Source organism: Neolamprologus brichardi, chromosome 9 (assembly GCF_056152115.1).
Source record: "Neolamprologus brichardi isolate AB-2024 chromosome 9, ASM5615211v1, whole genome shotgun sequence".
Taxonomy (NCBI): Eukaryota; Metazoa; Chordata; class Actinopteri; order Cichliformes; family Cichlidae; genus Neolamprologus; species Neolamprologus brichardi.
In genome coordinates, this window is record NC_142112.1 from 11,862,654 (window position 1) to 11,887,713 (window position 25,060).

A 25,060-nucleotide genomic window follows, 5' to 3' on the forward strand; every position below is an offset into this window, starting at 1 on the left:
GGAACTTTGTACAAGTTAAGCTTCCAAAATGTTGGCGTTTTTAAACTGAGATACAAATCACCTAAAACTTTGTCTCTAAAATTGTTAAAAAGTGACAAAAAATAGTCTTTATGTGATTAGTTAAACAGATTAGATCCCGCTCCAGCTTTTACTGGTGCCCAGAAGTTAAAAGTTTAACTGTTCATTTTAAGCGTATTTTGTTGAATTCAATTGACGTCCCTTTCTCTGACCCATAGGCAAAATCAGTAATGGCACTGCTATCAGTTAAAATCTTATTGATATCCATCTTAAGTATTAAAGAAATCTTTTCACAACAGCCTAGACATGTATCCTCCTTCATTAGTACCTTTAATGTATTTCAGTAGACACCCCATCAAATGAGAAACCTGTGAGACAGATGCTGGAAAGGATTGTTTTAGTTTTACTGGTTTTGACTACACTTTCAGTGGTTTCAGTGAGGGCTAGGTTCTAACGCTAACAGCACTCGAATGTGTGAACGTTGTAACCACATCCAGCTGACTGCTTCGACTTCAAACCAAACTGCAGTGTGAAAACGTGCTATGACCTGTGATATTTCAGTATGTTGTTACTTACACCACTTTTGTTTATTTCCTTTCTTTATGTCCTTAACTGGAGAAGTTCATACAAGTTCCTAATGGTGCTGAAAACTGTATTAAGGGAATAGAAAGCAGTAGCTACTGATAGAGGAGAGGTGTGTAGACCATAGAGTCGATATAAAAAATGACAGGAACTACTGTGACATCACCTCCTGGTTAAGAGACTCACAGCAGCTTAGTATTATCGCTGCTGTTTTTTTGGAACCAGATCTAGGGCTGGGCTATATCATACAGGTCACGGTAATACCGGTGTAATGTTGGGCAACGATAGGAAAATGAAATATCGCGATAGAATATGGGTAAAATGTGCATGCGCAGTGCCTTTGTTTACATACGCACATGGTGGCGACACAGAATGAGAAGAGCAAAAGTGGATTGTTGAATGAAACGGATGAACCAGAATTGGTTTGTAAAAATGCTGCAACTTCAGTGGTGTGGAACTGGTTTGGCTTTCATCTGTCAGATACACAACAAAGCACTATTTTTGGTAGAGCATGCCAGCGGGCCGTCATTATTACCGTGTTTTTTTGGAAAATACGGCACACTTAAAATCAATCCTTTGATTTTTCTGAAAATCGAAAGTGTCCCTTATAATCCCGTGTGCCTTATGTATAAATTCTGGTTGTGTTTACTGACCTCGAAACGATTTTATGTGGTACACGGCGCTTGAAAATCTGTCAAATGTTTCAGTTCGACTTTGCTAAGCTACGAACCCGCACAGCTGTCGTAGGCAGGAGCCTCGCGGAGTGATACGTACTGTGCTTCAACATAATATTACCGTATTGTGTGTGTATAACCTCTTTTAAGTTTTGTGGATGTTATACATGGTTATGCTGAGGATATGTCGGCCAATTTCCACTGGAAATGCCTTTTGGTTAAACTGTCAGCAAGGAATTTGCATTTGCACTGTTAATTTTTTATAAAACTTTAATGCACATAAAACAGCTGCTTGTTTAAGTGAAAATACATTGATGTTTTTGGGTTTTTTTGCACCAATCCAGTCGTTAAGCGATGACGTGACGAATCCTACTTCCGGGCCTAAAGTAGTCTGTGTTTAATATGGCTTTTGTGTTGTTAACATGTTTAATGTTTTGTATTTTCTTCTATTTAATCTCAAAAAGCTCCTAAAACAGTCAGTGATCACCGTTGACCTCCCTCGGCTTTTATTGCTGCTAATCATTTATTTAAGCTCAGTTTTTAAAACCTTAGGATGTAACTACAGCCCAGCCCATGCAGCAGTATATGAATGACTAACCTCGTATTGTGGATGGATTATCTCAGTTGTTCTCCTGGCTGAAGTTTGGTCCTTTTACAGCATCCTGCCATGCGATTACATTTGTCCCTGACCACCGAGAACACTCACATTAACTTTTATCGAGTGGAAAAAAAGTTAGCTTGTTTATATTATGCTAACATAGCGGTGTTGCTAGCGGTCACATAGCACATCGTTATATACCAGCTAGCCAAACTTCAGTAACCCTACAAACGTCACTGCTGTTTAGTTTTCTGTCTTCATTTATGTTGGAAGTGATAACAGAGCTGTACGTTTTAATTTGTTTCCAAAACCCCGCAGTCAGGACATGCTATATTGTATTTAGATAGAAGCTAGCAAGCTAACTTCCTGCTAACTTCTAACTCTGTTAAATGTCATAAATTCCGTTTTCATGGATGCCTGGATGTTAAACTCAATTGTTACACCTGGTAGAGCAGAACGCTGATCATTTTATTAAAGATGAAAGACTTTAGACAGTTTTTCAACTCTCAGTAATGCCATAGTGATCGTTTGATATATGGACCTGCAGCGGAGTTTAGGCCCAGACACGACTAGTGATGTCAGACTTAACGACCGGATAAAGTGGAGGAGTTGTAAAGTATTTTGTCTAGTGTCAATTATATCGTCAGTTATATCGTTATCGCAAATTTTCAAATGTATATCGTGATAAATATTTTTGGTCATATCGCCCTGCTCTAACCAGATCTTACCTTATTTGGACCAGATGGTAGAAGTTATCATCAGTAAAGTGCACTAAAACAAACATTAGGACATCTATTGGTGCCAATTAGGACTAAGTAACATTCATCAGTAACAACATCACTACAAGTCATACTATTTATCAAATTATTACACTAATAAAGAGTCGTTAGGCACTAACATCAAACACAGTTTTGAAAAGCAGTTCAGTGACTCCATTCAGTGTAGTTGAGGCCTAGTACACAGCGATTGGCTACAGCTGCCTGTAACCCATTATTGCATGTATCTTCGCTTGATACATGACACTCCAAAGTTTTATATCTAATCAGAATCTTAGTTAGAAAACTGCACGTTTTACATTTTCCCAGACCTTAGATAGGGCTGAGTTTTCAAAGCTTCAACAGAGCTGCTGGCATTTAGACTGCAGAGCAACATCAGTAAACACTAAGGAGTGTCTAAGCAACTGTGAAAGTGCTTGTGAGTAACTGTGTGTATGCATCACCAAGTGTATTGTGCACACTTTGGTAAATTTGCTTGCATGTTAAAGGTCACTCATCAGTTTGCTCTTTTCTTGTCAATAACATCGGTGACAGCAGTGTGTACTCTGTGTAGTGCACTCTTGTTCTGCACAATAAAACGTGGGAAATTCTGGGTGCAGACACCAAGCAGGCCCTTTGCCACATCATTAAGCTTTTGACTTTCACCATTGATTCACACACATCCTCTTTCATCCCTAACAGTTCTTTTAAAGCTGGGGAAGCCTAATAACGCTTAGAAAATGCTTTAGTTCATCTATGTGATTTGAACAGACGGGAGTGTGAATGGGTGAAGTGAATGGCTCGTTGCGTAACGAGGTATTAGAACATGCAGCCTGGCCATCATCCACAGAACTAGGGATCATCACTGGTGGCACTCAGCAGTCCACCGCCTGGCTGAGGCTGTCAATCGTTTTTTAGGTTTTCATTTTTAAAACAAAAGTTTCAGCTCGATGCAATGAGGTTCTGGCATGTTCACCACCCAGGCAACTTCTCTCAGCTTTGCGTTTATAGTAAAGATAACGTCCAGGTACTCCTCCACTATTCCATTATCTGGACTTTTTCAGCCAAAGGATGAAGTTATTTCCAAGAAAAAACTTTATCTAGAAACATTCAACATGTGTCAGAAGTTTGCAGTGATAGCAACTCCCATTTGCACTTGGAGAAATATGTGGTTAGATGGTTTGAATATGTTGGATCCAAAGTAAAGTTAAAGGTTGTTTTTTTCTCTTTGGTGTGTGCCAGCCAGTGTTGGTCAAGTTACTTGAAAAAAGTAATCAGTAATTAATTACTGATTACTTCCCCAAAAAAGTAATCCCGTTACTTTACTGATTACTTATTTTCAAAAGTAATTAATTACTTAGTTACTTAGTTACTTAGTTACTTTTTAAAAACATGATTTACAACCTGAATAGGTGATAAAGCGATAGATCTTTCAGCCCAATTCTACTTTTTCTACATAATCCATCATACAAAATGTAATCAAATGGAAAAGTCTCTTTTTAAAACTTGTTTTGTTAGTTTTAATCTTTTAACTTTATGCATGAAGCAAAATTTTAATTATATGCACCATTCTCTGACTGGAAGAAATTAGTTTAACATTTAAACCTATTTTCTGCACATTCCAGCACATTATATATATATCTATATATATAATTTTTTTGTGTTTACACTCACTCTTTCAGATGCAAGTAAAACACAGCAGAAAATAAATAAAGTCAAAGACTAGCGGTCCTTTTGCTCTATTTTCACCTGTAAAGCAGGAGTAGAGTAGGCGGAGGTTTATCCTGGTGCAGGTGTGCCGCAGCGGTCAGTGGAAGGATACCGCAGTTTCTCTGTGAGTTTCTCATTACGTCGTAGCTACTCGGTGCTTGCTTGGAAGTTTAGGGGGTTTTTTTCGCTGTAAAAAGAAGTTTTCTTCCCACGCACAGCGGACACTAATGTTTTTGTCTCTTTTTACGGAATCAAACTCAAAATAAGGTCAGTACTTCCACGTTTTAAACGCTGCACGCTCATACTCTCTCCGCACTCGATATATTATCCATTGTTGATCTGCACACAGCTGTTGTCACGAACATCACACTCGCTTACCTCACTGTCATGAGACATTCTCGCAAGAAAATCACGGTTTTAGTAACGCAGTAACGCAGCGTTCCTACGGGAAAGTAACGGTAATCTAATTACCGTTTTTGCAATAGTAATCCCTTACTTTACTCGTTACTTGAAAAAAGTAATCAGATTACAGTAACGCGTTACAAGTAACGCGTTACTGCCCATCTCTGGTGCCAGCTGATACCAGCTTTAGGTGGAAACTGATTTTATTTGTTTATTTAGCATTCTCAGGGGTCATGAACTGGGCAGCTTTCCTTCTTACAGCATACACCAGCACAGCTCAACACAATTTTAGTTGCATTTTTGAACAGAATAACCGCTGGTACCTATCAGACATCTCTGATGAAGTTCATAGAAAGAACTAATATGCAGATACAAAATAAACTGGACAGGAAATGTTATACTTTGACCAAACAATCACAGGCCTGAAGCTATAAACATCAGACATTAGGAATCTAATTAGGAAGCAAAAGCAGGAATTATACAAAGCACAGTGGGTCTCATTCACAGTCGATATGCACAAATCTGAGTTTAATCTGCAGTTCATTGTTATTTTCACACCTTAATTTGTTCATATTCGACAAACTGATTTAAAACTGCCTCAGACCATGTGCAACAAGAATCTTATCTTTCATTAAAACTGACTTCCAACCTTGTTTAATGTCCTCACGTACTATCACAGATGTCCAGAATATCCCAGAATATGGATGTTTTTTAGTAACTTTCTCTTATTTGGTTGACAGATCAGGTCTCCCTTGTAGGGCTGGGTATCGTCACTGATTTCTAGAATCGATTCGATTCTGATTCACAGGGTCTCGAATCAATTTGATCCACGATTCGATTCGATTCGATTCGATTCAATTCGATTCGATTTGTATCTGGGAAATTTTGCCTCAGACAGTCAGAAATATTATAATTCAGATCAGTACATTTACATATTTTTGTATCTATGAAAAGGAAGCTGACACTCGCAAGACTTTATCAAAGGTGTGAGCATCACAGCAGATGCCTTTGTGTCAAAGTAGCTGAAGATAAAACACAGAAAAACATGAAGGTGATTTCCCTGGCCTGGGATTTTATAAAAATATTCTGCAGTAGATCAAAAACGAAAGAAAACCGTTAATCAACATATGAACATTACCTCTGAAGTTACAGCGGTTTTATTAGAGACACGGCTAAGCGTTTTGCATTTTGCATAATTTTAAAAAGTTTCAATTTGTTCAGAAGCCTATTGAACAGCAGAAATTAGGTTTTCTTTTCGGAAGTAAGTAAAAGGAAAAAAACAGCGGCCGACAGCGCTGTAAACAACGGCAGTCTTGTGTGTAACAAGCAAGTGAATAATGCAGAAAACAGATTTTTAGACGGGAAACTGATCTTGAAGTATTGTGTTCCTGCTCTCATTCACTGTTTTAGCTGTTTGGTGGTTGTTGAAATTTTGTGAGGTTTCACCTGAGATTCTGGCATTTCGGGCAAAATAAATTTATATTAAAAAATCGATTCAGGATTTTAATGAATCGATATCACGTTAGCTAGAATCGATTTTAATCAATAAATCGATTATCAAAACCCACCCCTACTCCCTTGTCCACCTTGGACCTTCTTGTCCTCCTCAGACTCTGAGCCCGAGCTTTGCTTTTTATTTGGAAGCTTTGGAAAGCTGTTCCTTTTGTGGCTTCCTCCTAGGACACTGTTGTCTAAATTTCTTCAGTTGGCCTTTCTCCTGCTGTCTTGCCTTAACAGGCTTCTCTCTTACAACATCACTGCCACTTTCTTTCCTTCAGCTTGAGGTAAATCTGTTTGCTCATACAGTTAAATGGAGACATGAAAATATGCTGATTGCACTATCCTGTTGGTTTAGAAATATGCTGATTCACTAATGCATTTGCATTTCTCGAATCTGACAGTAAATTTGCATACGCACTTATTTTTTTATGCAGAATAACATCATTTCTGTGCACACATTAGTGAATAAGGTCTATTGCACTGACAAAGACGGAGGAAAAACACACTTATTACACATAACAGTTAAAGGGCCAATCAGACACAAGTGAACTCAGTCAAGACAGTATCAAGGACAGAAAAGGAATAAAGAAGGGAACTAAAAACACAAACGGGAAAACAAACCTTGGAAATAAAACAAGGATTAGCTAAGAGAGGGACCAATGATGTAATCAAATTACAATTTTCCTTCTCATTGAGAAAACACTCATAAAACTAAGCAGGACAAGAACTAAGAATTAACACAAAGGAAGAAAAACTATGGATTAGAACAGAGACCATGTTTAATTACTAAGGCCAAGACAGGTTGAATTCCCTTCAGCAGGCAGGAGAAGTGTTTACATGTTCAGTTCTATTTAACCCTCTAACCTTGTAACTTAATCTGAAAGGTAGAAAGGACCTACACCTAATCACACAATCCTCTCTGAGGTCACAGTAAAACACGCTTACAGCATGTAGAAACCTTTTGTAAAGCTTTTTTTGAAGCTTGAGAACTTTTTTCTTTTATAATTGTAGACTAAGTAACCTGTATCCACACAGCTCCGATTTCACTAACAAAGCAACAGGACGATGGGAGCCAGGCTGCGATGGAAACTGATCCCATTTTGCTAGAGTGGAGGAGGAAGTGCCGGCTGTACGTCATTGTGTGTGTGGAATGTGGAGGAGTGTGGGGATGAGAGCACTTCAGAGAGTGGGATGAAAAGGGTCGGGAGACGGGAGAAATTAATGGAGATATGTGTGTTGGATTCTCTGTGTACCTGATTAGCTGCTGACAGGTGCTGCTTAGCCACTTAGAATGGCTGTCGTAGACAAAAGGGATCATTATTGTCTCTCAGCTCAGACGGCTCAGCACCGTCTGATAGATGTGACAGGACACTGAAGGAAGCTGCAGCTGATTATTTCTGATTAATTCTCACAGGAACACTGAATATATGGTCTGAATCTTTAGTTCAAGCACATCAGTGAGAGAGTCAAAGTCTCTGAAAGACTTGTGGTTTTAAATGAGGTGAGTCATGTTTAGAGTTGGGGCACCACTCTGATAATCAATTGAGGCATTGTTCTCCCTGCTTATACCTCTTTCATTTGCAGTAACCAAAGCCAGAATCTGTTGCGTTGCCAGGAAAAATAGAGGTCATAAACACTGCTGTTTTTCATTTATCAGTCTAATATTTTCCCGTACTGCATAACATGAATGTTGAGGAATGTGCTAGCAGGCCTTCTGACCCACCACCCTGATGCACTGGTGCACCGCTCTGTTCCCCCTGTTCGCTGCCTCAGGTGAATTCTCTCACTTTCCCAGCACTAGAAGCTAAATTCTATGTGAATACCCTGTTTGTCTATCTCCTTAATCCCAACAATGTCTTTGAGTCTAGCTCATAATTGCATGTAAGAACTCGCCCGGTTTTGGTTTTGTTTTCATTCAGTTCTGAAGTACCAGCAGCAAGACAGTCAGTGCAAACAGAGGCTTATGTAGAAATACATGGCGGTCTGTGGTTTCCGTCCCGCAGATTAAAAGCTCTCGACAATATGAGGTGATACAAAAAGTAGAGGTCATGGTTTCTAAAAATATATTTAATTTGGCATTGTTCGGCCATTGCCTAAAGCATGTTACTATTCCCCCCCCAAAAAAAACGTTTCTGCTAAACCTGCACAGGCACATGTGTGAATTGATTCAACATCAACTGATACATCATGTCTGATCTTGAGTCTAATGAATCAAATGTTTTGTAGAGCCAAATAGTTGTTGAGATTTTTTTTCTCGTCTTAACTAACTGAAGCCTTTCGTTGAATTACTAAATAAATAAATTGCAGAAAGTGTACACTTTAGTTTTATCACTGCTAGTGAAAGTTGTTTTTTTTTATAAATAACTCTTGCTTTGCTTTTTAAAGAACTTATTTTAGCATTGTACTCAACAACAAACAAATCCTCCTAACAAAAAAAGTAACTTCAAGGGCCAAACTGCATTCACGCCAATATACAGGCCACAAGCAGGGATGACGTGGGCTGCAAGTGACCCCTGGGTCGCGAGTTTGAGACCCCTGATCTGCATTGTTGTAACTACTACATTTATATCTCACATCACCTTATACATGAAATGTAAATTAATTTACAAAACCAGTGTTTTCCCACACATTGACTTAACTTTGATGGGCCTGCCTAAGTAAAGTGGCAAATCAGGTTACTACGTTTTTTGTTTTTTTAATCCATCTGGAGGACCATTGCCATATGCGATGATACATTCTTGGATACTTTTATTTTTGCAGTTAGTCTCGTTTTATGACTAGAAACTGGCTTTCAGGCCATTTCAGGTCGTTATTCTGTCTGCACTTAGTGTTATTCATCTGCAAAAAACATCTTGTTCCATTGTAAGAAGTACCTGAACTCCACCTTCATGGACCAAAGCTGGTCGCCCCAGGATGGTAGTGCTTTATCTGCTCTAAAGTAATGCCGTCGCCAGCTAAGCAAAATGTAAATCTGTGGGAAACTCCCAACTAGTGCTGGGCGATATGGAAAAAATATTTATCACGATATGAATTATTTTATATCACGATAACGATATATATCACGATATTCCACCTGACCTGTGGTCATCTAGAAAGGACACAGTCTGTAAACAGCAAGTGCCGAGGGTGCAGTCTTTGTTTTGAGTTACCGTAAAGTATGTCGTAAATCCGGTTGCACGTATAGCAGCACCAGGTGGCAAACCACAAGACGGAGTTTCTTTGCAAAAAATATGATTTTTTTATACTTTATTTTCTCTTGCATAATATTAAGAGCATGTATAGTGAGAAGACAACACTAATATATTTGCCACAGGCTATTTAACCCTTTAAGACTTACCATAGAACCAAGTCCGCCAGAGCTTATCTTTATGTTTTTACATGCTGTAGTGCCATTTGTGGGAGCATTTCAAGTTTCCATACATCAATACAACCGTTATAGCCCAAATTTTAAAAATATGTATGCATTAAGTCCATAGTAACTACATAAATTGCAAAAAAATTGTAGTGCAATAAACTACAAAAAAATTGAAAATCGTTTTTGTTTTTTTACATATATTTCTAGTTAGAAATATTTAAGAGGTGTATCCCTCAAAACTGTAAATACAAAAAACAAATAGTTTCCAACCACAAGAAATTTATTTTGAGTGTCTTTATAGTTTTATTTTTGAGATACACTAATTTTTATATACTACAGGAAAAATGAAAATAAATATTATAATTATAATTTGAGTTCTAAGCATCCCAGAAACAATACAGAAAAGCTTAAAGTAAAACATGACTTTTAAAAACACCAACATAGGCTTATAAGGCCCTTTCGCAAAAATGACATCACTTCCGGTTTCGGGCAGGTAATGGCAAACATGCGATAGTTTGCACTGACGTATATGCCAACGTAGGAAGTGTTATGAACATCGGCAAAGTGTGTTTCTGGAATATTATGTTTTTGTTGCTTCAAGTCTGAAATATTAACTTTTTGTTGCTGCAAGTGCTTCTAATGGAATTTTTGCAAAGCTGTATGTGGAAGGAAACCTGACCTAGGGCAAGCTAATGGCATTAGATGTAAGTACAACTCCTCCAGTTTCACATGCAAAAGAAATTATTGCGCTAGCTTACGTGGTTCCAGTTCTACAGGGATTTAAAAATACTTAGGTAAAACGGAGTGTGCCTGCTCCAACTGGTTGTAAAGGGTTAATTATATATTTCATGTAATAATTTATAAAATTTGGGTTAGAAACGATAGAAGACAAATGGCACGATAGACACTTTTCTATCGTCCACACGATATATATCGTCATATCGCCCAGCACTACTCCCAACTATCACAACCAAAATCTGTGATGGTCTCTATCCGCCTGAGACATCAGAGCAAAGAAGATTTAGTGAGACAGTAAGCCTTGGCGGCCCCATGCACTCACCCTCATGCACACATGCTGTATTAAACCGCAGGTTGACCTGTGTGTGTTGGTAATTTGGAAGGTGCTGATTGCTGACACTCCATTGTGGCTGCTGTCACTCTGCCAGGGGATAGCTATGGTGATACTCCCATTCTCACAGCCAGTGTCTGTGTGAGACGCCGCCCTGCAGTGGAAAAAGCTGCATTTGCAGTCTCCAAGGTTAAGCTTCTGCTCGTGGATATTTTATGACACAGCACAATTGATTCTATAGATCTGTGCCATCTGCTCATGTCTGATGCCTTGGTGATGATATCGTTTTGAAAACGTGATCTGCTGGAAGGATTGGACTCACGTGGTGGCACACACAGTAGCATTTTAGGTGAGTTTTTTGTTTTTGCGTTGTCTGTCTACAGTGCATTTTCATTTTCCACGTTATACTAAGAGCGAGTTGCTTGTTGCCCTGGTGGTACTACCCTGATCGTGGCAGCCTGGCTGACAGTTGTTTTGCTGCCCCCAGAGGAGCAGCTTTGGTGTAATACAGCATTTTCTGCCACCAAAGCTTCCCACACACCATCTCACCACCTTTGTCCATCTGCTCGATCAGACTTTCTCCATCTGGTATGAAATAAAGCAGAGTCAACCTCAGCAGGGTTACTGCTGTGTACGACATGTCATGTTTTCTGGTTCTGTATCCACCATTTAGGGACAACCAAACACAATCTTAGTGTGCTGAAATTGTGGGCTATGTTGTCTCCAGGTTAACCACATCCATCACAGTCTCCGGGGTACATTTTACCCGCATGCCTTTTTAGTCTAAATGAATTACAGTCCGGATCCAAAGTTTCCCTTTTTTTTTGAAAAAATGGCAAAAAAATCATATTTAGCATGGTGGGAACTTAACAAGGTTCCAAGTAGAGCTTCAACATTCAACAAGAAGAAATGAAAGTGAGACAAAACATTTTTTTGAGCATGCAATTTATTGAAAACAACGCTTAAACTGAAGCAGGCTCTTTTACAGCTGATCAAAAGTTTAGGACCACACCTCAAAAAAACCCCGTAAACCCCCCAAAACAGAAATCAAAGTTCCAAACATGAACTCAGTAATGAGTAGCTCCACCGTTATTGTTGATCACTTCAAAAATTTGTTGCGGCATGCTTGACGCAAGCATTTCCATGAGGTGTGGGAACATTTCTGCAAGTGGTGAAGACGGCCGTACGTAGGGGATCTACTGTCTACCATTTTTCAAGTGGTCTTAAACTTTTGATTGGGACTGCAAGCGGGCATAAAAAGCTAGGATTTTCAGCAAGTAAAATGATTTTAATCTTCTTAAAATGAACTGTGACTGGATGTCCACGTTTGGAAACTACATATTGAAATATGACAGTTCATCATGTATATTCAAAGGCTGAAGTGGTTAACACAGAAAAGGGTGGAACTGCTTGCTATTTTAAGATAATATTAGCAATATTTATATAATAATAGCAGAAACCCTTCCTATGGGTAGTTTTTACCAGGATGCAAGAGTTTTTAAAATTTTTTATTCTGTATTTAATGGCGACATGAAGAAAATTCCAGCTGTGATTCAAATTTTGTTAAGTTATCAATGGCAATGTATGCTGAATGTGACATGGGAAACAAACAGAGCATGCAATATCGCATTCACAGGGGGATGATGAAGATGAAAATAAGAACAATTGGGATTTATTATGAATGTTTTTTTTAAGATGTAAACGTTATTAATCGCTGTATGTGTGATGATGTTCGTGCAAAGTTTCGTTGAGATTGGTCTGCCCGTTAAGGGGGAGAAGATACTGACCAGAAAGTCAATAGGTGATAGTGATCTAATAACTGTATTGGATATTGATTTGATTCTGAGATGAAAACTTGCCTCAGATATCACTGTTAAGTCTTGTCACATGAGACACATCAGCAGCAGCACACTGGCCGCTAGCAAGAAAGCTAATGTAGCAAAGTGACAGCAGCATGGAGGTATTTAATTCCAGCTACACCAACAGCTTTTATTTGTCTGCAGTAGTCTTTAATTTTAGCGTAAACTGTGTCGATACAACCAAATAGCTCAGATGGATTGATGCATTCACTCACTTTCACTCTCAGTATGCTTGTTGTTGCTTGTTTGGAAGCTTTTACTGCACTTGCATGTTGTCGCCAACTCCATTAATGGTATTTCACTTCGCCTGCCTCTTGTCAACTCCGCTCCACACACGTGTGCACGTGCAGTAAAAAAGGAGCAAAAAGAATAACAGAGGAGAAAAGGGGACACTATAAATAACAGCCTGTGACCCTCACATTAATACCAATTCAGTAAGTTTACTAAATTTAAAGTTGAGGCTGGACGACCTCAAACATTATGGAACGATTCTCAGTCTCTTCCTCACAGTGGGAATTGCGGTTTGGGATCAATGCTTTGTATAAACACAATTAGCATTATTGTGAATTGATTTATTCTTGTATCATGAAAGATCAAGAGCCTTCATCTACCAGATGTAGGATGTGTCCTAACAGTTTGTTATAAAGACTGGGTGTTTATGCACCGGGCTTGTGTTAAATTATGAACGCGACGGGAAAGTGATTCAGTGTACAGCCGCACATCTAAATCCTTTCCTGTCTTATTGGTGATGATCCGGTTCTCTCAGCAGGCTAGTTTTCCCAGCTTGTCTCTCGTCATGCATTGTCACGATGAATTGATAATGGTGTTGTTAGACACGCGTGCACACACGCGCACGCTTGACAGATGTTCTCACATTTCATTCAATGTGGGAACAGTGTAGAGTTTCACCTGATGAGGCAAAGAAACATAGCAGAGCTTAGCTGATAAAGTCATGCTTCATTGCCTACAGTCTCCATATTGAATTTTGCTGGTTTGTCGAATGTTTTCTGTGCTACTTGTTACATAACTGTATGTATCACAGGACCTTTAAGGAAATATACTCTGTGGTTAACCAAGAACAATTTTATAGTTTTTGTATAATATATGAAAGCTGAATTCCTGCCAGCTTTTATCTTGAAAGAAAAGTCAGGTTTCTCTTTTGGGAAGTATCTTCATGTGTTTGTGTTTGCTGTGAAGAACTCTGTACAGCCTCCTATTTATTACTGAGCTTAGTGTAGGTCTCTGCTGCTTCATTTTCAGGGTTAGGTCTGGGTCATCTGGAGGCCTTGCTTCATTACTCTGAAAGGGATCATAGAGGGGGTGAGTGGACAAATGACTAACAGGAGGCAGAGGTGGAGGAAACTGCCTCCTGTTCCTCACGGTGATGGAGAAGAGTTTGGTGTGTTTTCTGACTTTTTAACCCCCGTTTTGCAAAGAAGCACTCTGGGTTTTAGTCAAAGCAGGTACATCCTACCTTTTCAAATGAATTCCCAGAAGCTGTTAACACTGAATGGATGAGGCATTAGTCGCACATCTTTGAAAGCTCGTGTTTCAAATTCGTGGAGTTTTTGAGCAAATCCAGTAATTTTGGGAACTCCAGCAGACATGTTTTTATTGACTGTGCAGTTTTAAATGGACCAGGCCATTGCTTTCAGCCACAACACTGATTACTTCTGAATACTTCTGATTATAATTTCACTTTGTAGCTCCTGCGTTCACTGGACAGCTAACTTATTGCAAACAGTGTATCTTTAGCTGCTCTGAGAAACAATCGCCACCAAATGGCAGGAAAGCTGACCTGACATCTTTTAGTTTTATTCCTTGAATAGCTTCTGTGTGACACGCAGAGAGAGTAGAATTGAGGATTTGGCAGCTTTGAGGTAGCTCTGTGGTTTGGATTTTCCTTGGCAGTTAGAAACTATGTTGGATGCACGTAGGATGACTGTCACCCCGGCTGATTTAAACCTGTGTTTGTGTCACGGAGGGGGCAAGACCATAGCCAAACTGTGGAGGCTTATTGGAGGAAGTGGCTCCAGTGGGTGGCATGGCAACACCCCCCCCCCCCCAGATAGATGAAAAGTTGAGATAATAACAGCTTCTAGTTAAAACTGCTGTTGCTGTGTGGTTAAAACACATTTCTTCCTGTTTAAAGGAGTCTGTGAATAGTTTTTGTTTTGTGACTGTAAACCACTGATGTGGTTACATGGCTACACAACACATTCCTCTCGGATGGTTTTTGATTATTTTTTCTTGAATATCTTTGTTTACTTGCAGTGAAACAGAGCTCTGGACACACGGCCGTGTGCTTTTCACTCTGGGGTCCAGGTTTTGACCGAGCTCTTGCTCCACCACCAGCTGGGTGGCATCTAGTAATGTTTGTTTTCCAACATAAGCAGCTTAGTCCTCAGATTATCAGTCACTACAAGTGATGTTTCACAGCAAGGATTGCTTCAGCCATATACCTTCCGTTGTTATTCCCTTAGCGTGCCAGCTTCTATTCTTGCCTCCACCCTCATAGCACCTGTTATACTGTGAGAGGTGGACTTGGATCCTGCTCTGTTATCAGAGTCGATAAATAGTGACAACATAAAAAGATTAAAGACAGTTTTAGTAGAGTTTAAACTTGTGGCAGGTGATCAACATTATGATGATAAATCACAAGATGAGATTAAGTGTTGGTTTTATTGTTGGTCAATTTAGCGTATGTGTCTCAGTATGCTATAAGAGAATTAAATGTTTGCTCACAGTCTGCTAAGGATTTTCTTTTTGCATTGGGACAGAATGTGCTAAAATGCTGTGTCTTCAAGAGAATGATACCAGAGTCAGTAACCTGGAGTTATTGAACCAGCCCGAAATGCAAAATGATCCTGTTACAGTTGCATTTGAGTCTGCGAAGCTCAGGATATTTTTATATCAAGTCAAAAGGCAGCATTTCCAAAAAGCCCACCTCTCTGGGGATTAATGAAATAAAAGCCCTATTTTTAGAGCGGACATTCACTTACATGGCAGTTTTGTAATCTACGAGCAGGCAGATGTCTACCTGCTCAGAGGGACTCTTAGTTTATGACTTCTAAGTGAATTATGGGAGTCAAGAGCTCATCACGCAAACCATCACTTAAGCTTTTATCTCTCCATCTCCTGAGCACGATGATGGTGATATTTGTTACTGCAGTGGCATGACCTTACCAGCTCTAGCTCTGACCTGCATCAGCTGCAGTTTTAATCCATGCAGCTGTCTACTAAGGTCTTGGATTTTAGTCAAGCTGTACGTCCTCAAAAATGACCAGGTTTTCAGACTTCCGACTATTTTCTTCTGTTTTTTGTTTGAGTGGTGCAACTACAGAGACTGGATGCTGGAGTCTCTTTGCTTTAAAAATTTATTTTTTTTAAATTAATTAATTAATTTATTATTACAACAGTTATATGTAAGATGCTACAAACTCCATTACTAAAACAAACTCATAAATATAAAATCAATAAAAATGTTCATAGATCATTTAACCCCTTAACGCCATATTTGATACATACAGTTTTTTTGTGAGATTTTAGACTTCCACGTCATCAGCGTGATTCTCTCTCTCTCTCTCTCTCTCTCTCTCTCTCCCCCCCCCCCCCCCCCCCAAAAAAAAAAACCCGCAAAACAAAACAAATTGTCGCATGATTAAAAAAACTTACAGTACATTTTTCTGGTGGAGAGGTCAGCTGTACAGTGATAACACAAAGTGACAGACACACCCATTCCCTAGTTACACCTGGGGTTAACTTGAAATGCATGTCTGTGGACTGTGGGAGGAACCTGCAAGGACATACAAGCAACACACAGGAAGGTCTCGGCTGACCAGGAAGTTTGAAGCAGGAACCTTTTTGTCGCTAACGACAACAACGTTAGACACAATTTCTCCAATTATGTAAACTGTTACATATAATATATACAGAAAAGTTTCCAATCCTCTGGTTTATGACAGAATTCCTATGAAACAGATGAAACACCCATCCAAGTAAGTGCAGCCTTACTGATGGACCTGTACGGCTGTAAATGTATCTGACTCATAGTTATCTTTGCTCTGAAGTTGTCTTGGCATGAATAGCTTTGTGCCTAGAATTTTACCACAATGCTTGTTGATACTACAAGGGATTATTTATAGTGGCAGTGAGAGTTATTTTGGGCTAAAATGGGCCAAACAGCATTAGAGTGCAGCTAGGAGCGTGAGATACAGCTGGTGTCATTGGGATGAGTAAATGCTACACTTCTTTTTTTATTTATCTACCTTTATTTAGGTGATATTCTTTTATATTCTCCTCATTGTTGCTCTTTCCTCTTGCTTTCTACATTTATTAATTATGCACGTGTTAATGGGCTCGCTTCCACTTTCCACTGCAGCTTTGGTAACTCATATGTTAAACACTCACAGTGGGTGGGCGCGTGTGTCAACATGCATGAAAAGTAAGCAGACCATATTTTAACTTATCGGCTTTTCTGCAGGCCGCATTCCTGCTTTCTTATCGGCTTCATCACATCCGTCTGTCAAACTCTCTCGCTCTCTCTCTTTCCTTTATTCTATCTGTATATGTCTCTCTCTCACCCCCTCCTCACCTGCAGTGCACTCCAGGTAGAGCACTTAACTCCGGTAATATCTGGTGAGGATGTAGGCTACCCGGCAACACTGGAAGGACATAGAGATTAGAGAGGCTTATGGCTACCTGCTGTTCTCTCTCTGTGCCTCTCACTGTAGGTTTATTTTATTTGCTCATCTAATGAATGGAAATTGTGTGTGTGTGTGTGTGTGTGTGTGTGTGTGTGTGTGTGTGTGTGTGTGTGTGTGTGTGTGTGTGTGTGTGTGTGTGTGTCATGCATTAGCATCTCCCTCACTATAAATAAACACAATTTCATTCAGGGACTTTGAGTCCTGTGGGGCTTAAGTGAAGTACTCAAATCAATGATATTATGTGATTAAGCAAAGTGTGTTTTACTCCTCTTTTCTCTGCACCACCACTGCCACTATATCCATCCTCCACCTTTTTGCTCTCCATCTGATGTCTAGGATCAATGTAATTGGTTAATGACTGGTTCAACACGGTAAGTGTGTGTGTGTGTGTGTGAGAGAGAGAGAAAGTGGAATGTGTCAGTGGCAACTGATAGTCACTTTGGCCTCCTGTCCTTGTTGATGGGTCAGAGACAGACAAAGAGCTGCTATGTCTGCATGGGAACCAGAGGGGAGTGACAGGAGGAGAACAAAGAGGTGGAGGAGGAGGTGTTCAGGACAAGCAAGTAGCTGACTGTACACTGGAGCATTTGAAACAAATGTATATTTCTATTTTTAACGAGTCATTGTTTATAGGCTTTATGATATGGCAATTACTCTTTCTTCTGTTAGGAGTATATAAAATATGTTGAACATTTGAATGTCATCAAAGAAAGAGATTTAAAAAATACAATTAGACTGCACAAGACTTGGACCAAATCTTTCAGGTTTTATGGCAAAAATAATTTTTTCTCCTGCTAAAAACTTTATAAGCGTTAAGTAACACACTGTTCCTTTCAGCAAGGTTTAATTTATGCAGCACCAATTAACATTAACGGCCGCTTCAAGGGGCTTGTGATGTAAATATCCTACAATATTAGCGAGAAAACCCCAACAGGCAGACACTTTCCTATAAGCAAACACGGGGGGAGAAAGAACTCACTTTAAACAGGAAGTGAACATGTTCAGGGAGGGCTCAGTTGAGATAATTTGATGCTATGAGGTCTTTAAGCTGTAATCAAAGGGTGACATGTACTCATCGTGGGCATATTTTGAAATAATCTGTGAAATAATGACATAATAACATCTGATCTAGATAAGAACCTTCAGGAGCCTAAGATGTACCTGCGGGAAAGGTTTAGTTGTTCAACACCTGATGGTCTACGATGAGTTTGTGGACAAAGAAACACACTGTGTATTATAGCAGTGCTGTTTTATTATTATGGACAATTAATCTCCCATTTATTATCATTATCTGTTTCAACTTATTAAGAAGGTTATGCAGGTAATAGATGTCCCCATTCAGTATACTTGTAAATGGCAAATGGTACGTGAATGCTCCTGAAAAAGCCTTATCAAGGATTTTTGGCCATGCATCTGCAAAGCTGTGTTTGAAAAAGAATATTCTGCTTGAAATGACCCTTTATCTGCTTTTGTCAATCTCAGAGTTGGCTTTCTTTATATGCCTCTTTGGCAGATCAGGGTTGAATTAAGTGTTCAATGAAAAAAGCTCAGATAATGTGTACAACTGGCAACTTGCTCAAGTCTTGCAAAATTATTGCACTACAATACTCTTAATTAATTCCTTTTTTTCTTCTCAAAATCCATTGTAATCTGATTTATTAATAAGCATTATAATTTTCTGTCTTTCTGTGCCACCTTAACTAAATGAGCATCAAGAACAAAACTGTCTCCTCTGTGGAGGAATAATGGGGCCCTGCCTGGCAGGCAGTGGATGAGATTACTGATCCCTGTATTTACTGCCACACTGAGGCACATCTTGAGGTCATGATGGGGACACACACACACACAAAAAATACACAAACTGAAGCAACAATGTAAATGTAAGCTGTCAGCTATTCTCCAAAGTAGTTTTTGCTGCTGGTGGCTGAGCAGTGAAAATATTTAGTGAGCTGATTGCACCATCTAGTGGTTATTTGTTGTTATTACGTTTTGAAAAGACTGCTGTATTGCATTTACTAAGCACTTTATCTGGACCTTTTTGTTACATTGTGTATGACAGAAGGAAATATAGTTTTATATGTTTCTATAGTATACTTAAAAGCATGTTTAGCCAAACAGAAGCAAGGCTGTATGTAAAATCAAAGACAAATAAAAGTTTCCAGTTTCGGAGAGGACCAAGATAAGACTTGTTTTCTTTGTGCCGGGGTCAAACTGGTTAACACCCTTTCTGTCTCTTTACTATTGAGTTGTAGTGTAAATTAAAAGAGGGTGGAACGCAGTCAACCCTTAGGCAGGAGGAACTCGAGTTTCAGGTCTTTCCAGGTGAGCTGACACACCTGGCGGGTGGGTATCATCCTGTATGGGAGGCTCTAGTGTTTTTGTGCACGTCTGAGTGTCTGCTGCTGTGTACAAAGCTGTTTCTGTTGAACGAAGAAGGTGATCTGGTGAGTCCCTGCAGAGCTTTTGGCCATTTCTTCTTGATTTGTTATCTTGTGTAGAACATCTTTGTCATCGGTTAGACCAGATTTTGGCTGGTTGTTATTTACTGAACCTGTTTTTGCCCTGCACATGTATTCAATCATGTGCTCATGAAGGTTTCTGTGGTCAAACGATTTTTGTGTAGACAAAGTGACTTTGCTTGTTCTTTTTTCACTTGCTATCAGTATTTGTACAGTTCATACTGATTGATACGATTACCCTGTTACTATATATATATATTATATGGAAAAGATATATATAAATCTTATAAAGTTTGTATCTGTCTTGTGTGAAACGTGTGTGAAAAGCATACAAGAGTGAAAACAGATATAAGATCCCTTGAAAAATTATATAATGAAACTTGTATGTTTTGGATACTTACTAAAACAATATATGAAAGTAATGAGAAAGTGGCCACTTTCATGAGTAAATCATGTAAGTTTTTACTATTTCTTTTCCATATGGGTATGAGCTTTTATTACATGGGAAGTGTTACATTTTGGAATGCTGCTGCAAAACCTTTAGTGTAGTTTTTCTATAGGAAATACAGAATACAGTAGAGAGTTGTATATTGATTTTCTTGGCGTGTGTGTGTTTGTGTGTACATATACATAAGCACAAGTATTTTATGTGGAACAACCGGACAGTCATGAGGAACACATGGCTGAGTGCTGATTCTGTCTGACCTGTCAAAAAAATCACACCTGAGCCCGAGAGATGAGAGCTCACTTTTCACATTTTCCCGTTAATCACTTACATACACATGCATGGACTTCTTCCTATTGCTCATTGTTATTACTGCTCCTCTCCTCCTTCATAGCAGTCAGTCATTCCAGGAACACAAACCGTGCCAGGTACCGCCAAATCTTATTTTAAGCAGCCCCGATCCCTCATAAAGCTAACGGCTATTAAGCAGAAGACGCATGGCACACTCCAGAAAACTCAACCCTGTCCCGCCAACGCCACGTGCCTCATGCTTAATAGGAATGGACGTGGTGACACTTTGGCAGGGTCGCAGCGAGGCAGGAGAAAGACATTATTCAACAATGTGTTTTTCCACAGAAGAACCAGAAAACGGCAGAGAGCTGCCATCAGAAGGATTTCTCAATTTCTTTCTTTCCATTTCAGAATGTCATGTGGATGAAAAAATTCCCAAAGACCACGCTTTAATACACTGCAATTATGCACAGCTCATTGAAATGGAGTTCCACTGTGTGTAAATGAATGTTCGCCTTTACCACAGCTGGTTAAGCTGCAATTATGCTCTTACAAGTGTGTCATGTATGCTTGTGTGCATCGCCTGTAACTCTATCTACTTCTGTCTGTCTGACTTTGCACATTGTGGTTGTTTGGGATGTTGGTATCGGGGCGACTGTGAAGAAAGAAATCAATTTGTATTTCAGCTACTCTACATCATACTGACTTGAAGCAACCACAGTTTTCCATAAAAAGCACAGCTTTATTCCTCGTTTTAAACCCATGAGCTTGTAAATCTCTCATCTTCAGTGTCTCTAGCAGAACCTCCCTCTTTTTAAACATCATCACAGGAAAAATATTTGGAAACCTCTTTTTATGGGCTGGAAGATTGTGTGCTGTCTACTACCATAACTGACCTTTATGGGAACACACAAGAGCGAGCAAAAACAACATAGTACCCTTCAGCATGCAGCTGTTGATTACTGTCTGCAAATTTAATACCTCAGCAAGTCTGTGGCCTTGAATGCTGCAAGAACTATGCAGTGGATTTAGATGATAGTTGGAGGTAAAGGGTTAGGGGATCACCAGTGATTACACAGACCTCAAACTGTTTTATCCTTTTAATATATATTTGGTACTGACTAAAACATCTAGTAGGATTGAGTGTCTAAGAAGTGTCGAATCTGAAAGCTAACATTAAATATTTTCATCAAATTTGTGATCACTGCCGTGATTGCTTTTATTTAAATGTTACAAGATGAATTTCTTCAATCTAGCTGACAGAACGGTGTTGGTAAAAGGAGCATGTGTTGCACAGGCTGCTGAATAGATTTTCTGTCATATAAGGACCAGTGTAGATAAACCCTGAAGCTGATCAGCAGACACTGGAGCTGCTGGATAACTTTGGAGCTAACTGCTCCTTTGAGCTGTAACCAGAGCAGGTGTGACAGGGCTGGTTTTGGATGGTCATCAGTTACGCAGTGGAGACGAGTGTCATTCATGGTGGCCCAGTAAAATCCAGTGCCAGGAGCTGGCCTTGCTGTTACTGGATGTGGGAAGAACAGGACAGACAGAAAATCCAACATCCCAGTGGGTGCCTGGGGAGGATTCAATGGCGCTGACCTTCGTTGGCAAAGTTGACCTCTCTTGTGTCCTGTCGTTGCTCTTCCTGTCAGGCCCAGATGGAGACAGCATTTCTCCCAGTTGAACCCTGAGAAAGCATTCAGAGGATGACACGTTTCTCTCCTGTTTCTTTACCTGATGAAGTTCTTGATGTCTTTTGGCCATTTGCTTTGAGCAGTGATCTTCCAATGTCCCGTCTGCTCAAGAAAGAGGAGAAGAAGCTAAAGATTAAATAATAAAACTGTCTTCAAGTTTTAAACTTGAAACAGACTTTACATTTCTTGATAGGCAGTGAGAAGTTTCAGGCACTCGAGTGTTTTTCTCTGTAAGTCATTCACCTCCTGACTGTTTCTCTCTCTAACTTCATCAGCATCCAGCTGAGATTCAGATTGTTCCACCGATTCTCCCCGCAGGCCCAGCAGAAAGGATTGTTTTTGGAAAGAGAAGAAGAAAAACAGTCTGTACACATTTCCATCACCCAGATGTGTTTTCGTACATGCAGACAAGATCTTCTGACTTACACACATACAGGTGGTAAAAACCCCAGCTGGGTTTTTTAGGGTGAACACTCCCTGCAGTTGCAACAGTTCCCACTAGATGGTGGGAGAACCATTTGGAGATGTCAGGCTTTACATGGATACATGGAGGAACAGCTCATTGCAACTAAGCAGAGCTTGACCTTTATCAACATGGCAAAGTGTCACTTTACTCCTCCCATGACCATCAGATTTTCTTGTGGTCTGAACAGACACTAACAGTTGAGAATGTGGTCATTCCCCTTCACATACAACAAAAAATGAAGAAAAAGATGGTGCAGCATACCTTAAGACTTTTCATGTTTGTTTCTATTTAGCTGCGTTGGCTCAAACTCTACATGTGTTTGTACAGAGCTGGAGGTTTTCTTCCTGTTAAAGTTTGTAGTTCCCACTGATGCTAAGTGCTTTCTAATACGTCGTTGTCTGATTGTCGGGGTTTTCTCTCTATTATTGTAGGATCTTTAGTTTACAATAAGTGCCTTGATGTGACTGTTGCTGTGATACAGTCTTATATACATAAAATTTATTAAAGGTAGCTGAAACTCAAAGCTATGCAGAGGATGAACAGAAGGAGAAAAAAGGATTAGTTTGAGCTCTGGATAATGGAAAACTACTTCAATAGAGTCCAAGAATAAAGCCATGGAGTTGGAAATGAGCAGAATACGTGTGTGTTGTCCATACTGATGCACATTAGCTGCTTGGTTTCCTTATGTTGTGATTCAGGGGGATATATAAGCTGAAAAGTAGCAGCAGAAAAAGTAATGCGTTGTAAACACCAGAAGTAAATTGTGAACACACTGTCAACGCACATGCACTGGCTCACCTACAGAGAAAAATATATGTTTTGCTGGTATAATAGATATTTATATCCATGGTTACAGATGCCAGTGTAATCCCTAAACACATACTCAGACATATACATCTGTTCTGCCACAAGTAGGCTCAACATTCTTGTTCTCTTGCAGGGCTCTATGGCATAAAGCCCATCCTCAGATTCAGCTGGAGATTGCTTCCGAGGAGCTCCTGACGCCATTTTCCACAGTCTGAGGAGAACCAGGAAGTAGCCGGCAGGAGACATGCCTGCCCTGGCCACCGGAGCCGGCCATGAGCCAGGTAACGGACCCTCAGGCGAGGAACACAGTCAGCAACACTACTAATATGTGTCTTATAGAAGAATTTGCTAAAGGACTTATTTGATTCATGCTATTATGTGGCTCCACAGCATACAAATAGAAGAGTATGACTGCAAGTCTGACCTCAGCTGAAAAATGAATACATCTTTATTTAAATGTCAGTATAGCCTGTTGGTGCGCCCACCACTTTAAGGGGAGCCCAAATTTAATTTCAAGGTAGAAAAGAATTACTATTCGTGTGCCTCAGGGTACTTTTTCTTGACTCGAGTGGACCATGTAAAACTGCGGTTGGAAAATAAACCAAAGTCTATTTTCGCTCCATTTTGTGCCCAGCTCAATGAAAAGCATACTGCTGTGAATTTACAGTTTAACAACATAGAGCAAAACGATGTTAAAATACATACACCGTGCTCTCGCCTTCCAGTTGTGGGGAGTGCGTGTGTGTGATGTCAGAATGAGGAACATGTCAGACTTGTCATCACAGAGACAGCTGGCAGAAATCACCACCTCTCCCCTCAGGAACGCTTTCCTCCTCTCAGACCGGCTTAATGGGCGGCTACATCACTGTGCACGCACATACAGAGGTCTTGACCCGACAAGCTCCGAACAGCATGAGGACAAAAGGAGGAAAGACATTAAGTCTTATGCTGATGGATAAAGAGCGTGTGTGTTTCTGTGTCCAGACTTTTAACAGAGTAAAGAGCACCAGGGTGGCTGTAGCTCAGGTGATAGAGCAGGTCAGCTACTCATTGGAAGGTTGGTGGTTCGATCCCTGGCTCCCCCTAGTCTGCATATCAAAAATCCTTGAGCAACATTCCAAACCCCGGTTGCTCTCCAATGCATCCGTTGCAGCGTGAATGTGTGTGAATGTTTGCTAAACATCCCTGAAGTAGGGAAGAATGAATGGGAGAGAATGTGACATGTTGTGCTTTGAGTACTCTGGGAGAGTAATAATAATGATGGATTGGATTTATATAGCGCTTTTCAAGGCACCCAAAGTGCTTTACAATGCCACTATTCATTCACTCTCACATTCATACACTGGTGGAGGCAAGCTACAGTTGTAGCCACAGCTGCCCTGGGGCAGACTGACAGAAGCGAGGCTGCCATATTGCGCCATCGGCCCCTCTGGCCAACACCAGTAGGCGGTAAGTGAAGTGTCTTGCCCAAGGACACAACAACCAGGACAGAGAGCCCGGGGATCTTCTGGTTACAGATGCGCTTCCCAACTCCCTGTTCCACGGTCGCCCACAAGTAGAAAAGCGCTATATAAGAATCAGTCCATTTACTAGTAACCAAAGGTCCTGTTGTTCTGGAAATTTGTAGAGGCAAAGTAGAAAGCTGTGAAGTTGTGTGTGCAGGTGAA

At 40.0% G+C, this 25,060-nt stretch overlaps 1 protein-coding gene across 2 annotated transcripts in view; it reads left to right on the plus strand.

The window, feature by feature from the left end:
- mpp7a (MAGUK p55 scaffold protein 7a) overlaps positions 1 to 25,060 on the plus strand; it is a 78,941-nt gene that overhangs the window by 11,182 nt on the left and 42,699 nt on the right. The window contains exons 1-2 of one of the 2 annotated variants that reach the window (XM_087845920.1): positions 19,584 to 19,672; positions 23,527 to 23,674. In XM_087845920.1, the coding sequence (XP_087702046.1) occupies positions 23,638 to 23,674 (37 nt within the window). In that variant the 5' untranslated portion in view covers positions 19,584 to 19,672; positions 23,527 to 23,637. Of the gene's footprint in view, positions 1 to 19,583; positions 19,673 to 23,526; positions 23,675 to 25,060 lie in introns of those variants that run through there. The other variant, XM_087845919.1, reaches the window with a different exon arrangement.